The sequence below is a fragment of the Anneissia japonica genome, unplaced genomic scaffold (assembly GCF_011630105.1).
Source record: "Anneissia japonica isolate Jap-2015-1 unplaced genomic scaffold, ASM1163010v1 scaffold401_len1656234_cov178, whole genome shotgun sequence".
In the NCBI taxonomy this organism is placed as follows: Eukaryota; Metazoa; Echinodermata; class Crinoidea; order Comatulida; family Comatulidae; genus Anneissia; species Anneissia japonica.
The window spans coordinates 27,681-32,655 of NW_022745982.1; the positions used below are offsets into that span (position 1 = coordinate 27,681).

Sequence of the window (4,975 nt, forward strand, 5' to 3'; positions counted from 1 at the left end):
AACAATAATTTTGGATTATGTGTACACTGCATGACCATTTCGTTTTATCAAAGAAAGTTTTTATTTTTATTATAGTGTATATGTTTTTCACATATGAAAGAGCAACTTTGGTCTCATTAGGGTATCCTTTACATCTTTCCATAGCCCTACTTAGACTTATAGCACTTACCACACATAATAAATGTAAATGCAAAAATATTAAACATTTAAAACAAATCAATTAAACTTCGTCCATTAATAGGAGAAGTAGTAGTAAAAGAATTAAATAGCACTTTAAAGTCACTTTTACTTTAATTCTCATTCAACAGTGGGGAACTTGTCAATTATTAGATAAAATGACAACATTAAGCAATGCTCTATGAACTAAGTACAATTATCAGGTATTGGTAAGTGTACTTGCTGTGAAACAGTGTAATTGCTACATGAAAATAAGTTTATTATAGGAGTGATGTTTTGCCCTTCCTGACGTACTATCGTACCGAATACTCATTGCGTTCCCATTTACTTGCGGAAAAATTTCGCAAGTGATTTCGGCGAGAATTGGACACACGACTTCCAGATAACTAGCCTGACGCCATAAAACTTTCTTGAGTTTTCTCAGTTTATTTAGTTATTGTACTTTCATCTTTTCTCTGTTTATCGGTTCCTTTGTATGTTGTTTTGTTATTGAATCTTAATTAACTGAATAAAACAGAACTGAATTGCTGTGCAACTAAACCAACTATATGACTAACGCCTCGTATAAGGCTGGGAAAATCATGTGAAAGTTTCTGTGTTACTATGCAATGCTCTACGTCTAATTTAGTGGTTTAGAAAGTGGAGTTTATGTATACAATTATTGCATTAGTAGGATTTGAATTGGGAACTAAAGAAACCTACACCACCAACCGAGAGTCCACCAAAGACGAAAATTAGCAAACTTTGAGGAATGTACAGTTGTTTATTATGATGATGAAGTTTGTAATTATAACGTACCATCTTGATCTGCCCATCTCCAATGAATTCCACGAGTCACCTCTGCGTCTTTACTGATCCCCCAAGCCTGCAACATTACTGACCCGTGTCTCTTTTCAACAAGCACTCTAAATGAAATACAATGTTTTCAATTTAACAACTGTGTATTTCTCCAAGGCTTTCTGCCATTAAAAATGAATGTGAAAAATTGAAATAATCACCCTAAATTGTTTATTTTAGGTGACACCATATATTTTCTTCAGTTTTGTAACCTGATGGTTTAAATTATAAGAGTAAATATATTACACTAAATCACATTATTTGAACACACAGATGGAGCTTCTCGGAATCAAATACGTATGTGTGAGCGTTACCTTTGACCCCCGTCATGAGTAATTCTTAGAAACTGATGATCCAGATTATGTTTTTGGCTCATGTAACATGGATTGCAGAGATCATAGTCTTGGCAATCATTACACTTCCATCGTACACCAAGAAAAGCTTCTTTATCACATGAATCACACATCACGGTTGGGTGACTAGCACCTGGAATATCAATGATACTTTCATCCTACTATCATGAAATTATTATGAATAATATTGTTCTTCATTATTGTGATATTATCGGTATCGTTATGGTTATGATTATCTTTATCCTTAATAGTATTGTTATTGTTTTACAACTATTACACATCTACGCTATGACTAAGCTGTTTAATTTCTTGAAACAATTTTACTAATATTTTTACTACTAAATTTTACTATTTTAATACTTGATTAAGACTTTTATTATTAATTCTATTACCCTATACCATTTTAACTTTTTCGATGTATTTTGAACAGAATTTAATAAATTCTGTGTTTAGACTATGCTTTTATCATATTTGTAATTATATATATTTTATGAATTTTAATAATATGCAACTTGTTGATATTTTATATACTGTAATTCTGTACCACACAACAGGACCATGTGAATAAAAGGGTGTTACACCCTCCTGACATGTTGTCCTGTATAAATAATATCAATAAAAAATAAATAAATATATGTTATTATAAAGAAATTGTTAAAAATTATTAGATAAAATGACAACATTAAGCAATGCTCTATGAACTAAGTACAATTATCAGGTATTGGTAAGTGTACTTGCTGTGAAACAGTGTAATTGCTACATGAAAATAAGTTTATTATAGGAGTGATGTTTTGCCCTTCCTGACGTACTATCGTACCGAATACTCATTGCGTTCCCATTTACTTGCGGAAAAATTTCGCAAGTGATTTTGGCGGGAATTGGACACACGACTTCCAGATAACTAGCCTGACGCCATAAAACTTTCTTGAGTTTTCTCAGTTTATTTAGTTATTGTACTTTTTCGATGTATTTTGAACAGAATTTAATACATTCTGTGTTTAGACTATGCTTTTATCATATTTGTAATTATATATATTTTATGAATTTTAATAATATGCAACTTGTTGATATTTTATATACTGTAATTCTGTACCACACAACAGGACCATGTGAATAAAAGGGTGTTACACCCTCCTGACATGTTGTCCTGTATAAATAATATCAATAAAAAATAAATAAATATATGTTATTATAAAGAAATTGTTAAAAATTTCTTAAGATACATAATTGAAAACGACTTGTATGTAAATATAGCAGAGTATTTATCATACCCGTTGGTGCATTGTCGTATATCAGTAATTCTCCATCAACTCCTATCTTACAAACGGTTGTATTTCCATTATCCCAGACCACGTGACATTTATCTGACAATGGTGGTTTGTTTTCAGGTTGGAAGATAGTTCCCAAGCGGCCTTCACCTCCATCTGCTTGGCCTTGTGACCAGTTGCCACTGCGGACAACTCTTGTTCCAACACTCATGGCGACACTGTAATCTAACAACCAGTCTTCTCTTGCTGATTAGTTTTTCTAAAAATGTATATTAATCAAAGCTTAAATTTCATAATATATATTTGATTATTTCAGTGGCGCTGATCCAGTTCAACGGTACGTTCACCATTTTACCTTATTATACACCGGGTCAGAAAAACAAACGTAGGGTTAGTGTCTTGTTTAGGACAAGAGTGGAAGACAAATTCGATAACACGAACTTACGGTTGAAAAGAACCTGGATACCTCTAGATACCACTCTATTAGCTCACTATCTTATTCTTATTCTTTTTCTTTTTCAAAATATCGCAACTTGATTTAAGTGATCACATCATAAGACAAAACCAGAGACCCACTCCCATTCGATTACAAATACAGAATATCCTTCAGTATCAAGTTTTAAGATATAATATTTTTTTAAAAGCATAATGTACTAAAACAAAAGATATAAAAAAACTCAAAAAAAAAGATTGTATGGAAACACATTAACGAAGGAGTGGAGTTTGAATAGCTTAGTGGTAAAGATGCTTGCCTTCTAATCCCAGGGTCCTGGGTTCAATAGACCAAATCGGTGACCCCAGATATTACTGGTCACATGACACATAGTGGGTACTAAATGTAAACATCCACATTGTAAACCACATTGCGTTCATTGAACACAGTATATTAAAAGAGAACTAGCAAAATGATTTTTTGTTCTAGAGAGGATTTTTGATATGCCATTAATAATAGAATCAACCTTAAAATCGTTTTTAGGTTTTTTTTTATGAAGTTATAGGCGATTATATACGATTTTACCATGACGTCACTGGCGAAAAAGTAACAAAAGATCGTGTAAATAGCGCCGCGTAGGGTATCCGCCGTGTACGGTCTTTGCGTGTATGCTGAAACCATGGCTGTAAATTGTGATTGTTACAGCATGCACGCAAAGATCTTACACGGCGGATACCCTGTCCATACGGGAGTGATAATCTAATAAATTTTTCTATTTGCCCTATAATAGGCCTAGGCCTGTTGGTATATATGGTACATCCTAATGCACGTAATAATAGTATACAAATATTGACTGCTCATGAGGGGAATGGTGAAATCAAAGAGTATAAATAGAACAAGACTCGAGAGCCAACAACGCTCATTGAGAGCTTAAAAAAACGATACGCCCTACGCAGCTAGTGTAGAACGCCAACTAACGCTTGTATGTGTTTTATTACCCAGTAATCCACCGCGCACGGTAGGTTTGTCTGTTTATCTGTTCTCCACAAGATACTGTACTTTTGTTTTCTGCTTACGGGCGTACTTCTACCGCGCTGCGCAGCGCTGCACTGGGTGCGATTTTTTTTCCCGTACGAAACATTTACATGAAACTCCACTCGGGCCGTCTCGGCTGAATCGACCCGAAAATCTCATTGCAGAATTCATGAGGTCAAAAGGTCATCAACAGATAAACGTCTATAGAACAACTTCGGAGAGAACGTCGCTGTCTAATTTTTTAAAATACATTGATGTTACCGTGTTAATACCAATGGGTCGTTTAAAATGACATATAATATTTGATTAAGCTGCACGAGTAATGAAAAGTGTTATTTTAACTTGAGTTACATACTATGACAATTTTTATTTTTTAGTTAGGCCTGGGTTTTGCATAATTACCTAGGCCTACTAAAAACGCATTCTGGGAAAAGCACAAAGAGTAAGGAAAAGTTTTTCTTCATCTGATCAAATGAAACAGAATGACAGTTATTTTCAAATTAAGAGAAGAGCTGAGAATAGGCAGCTCTAAAATACTGGATGCCATAAGACCTGCCAAAATTGCAAAACATCAAATGAATGTAAAAATGAGCTAGTTATTAATATTAGGCATAGTAATCGGTAGGTTCTTGTTACAAGGCTAGACCAAGTTAATTACATGTAATGCCGAAATGATGATGATGATGATGATGATGATGATGATGATGATGATGATGATGATGATGATGATGATGATGATGATGATGATGATGATGATGATGATAATAATAATAATAATAATTATTATTATTATTATTATTATTATTATTATTATTATTATTATTACCTGTACGTTAAGGGGAACTTAGACAAAGGGGAAATAACACAAAAAA

The 4,975-nt window shown here is 33.3% G+C and overlaps 1 protein-coding gene across 1 annotated transcript in view; it reads right to left on the reverse strand.

Annotated features, from left to right (window-relative positions):
* The window catches only part of LOC117120091 (E3 ubiquitin-protein ligase MIB2-like), a 30,155-nt gene extending 27,265 nt beyond the window's left edge, over positions 1-2,890 (reverse strand). Inside the window, exons 1-3 of the mRNA XM_033265096.1 lie at positions 2,639-2,890; positions 1,329-1,500; positions 976-1,082 (exon numbers count right to left, since the gene is read on the reverse strand). Of these exons, the coding sequence (XP_033120987.1) occupies positions 976-1,082; positions 1,329-1,500; positions 2,639-2,846 (487 nt within the window). The 5' untranslated portion in view covers positions 2,847-2,890. The remainder of the gene's footprint in view (positions 1-975; positions 1,083-1,328; positions 1,501-2,638) is intronic.
* Positions 2,891-4,975: the final 2,085 nt, after the last annotated feature.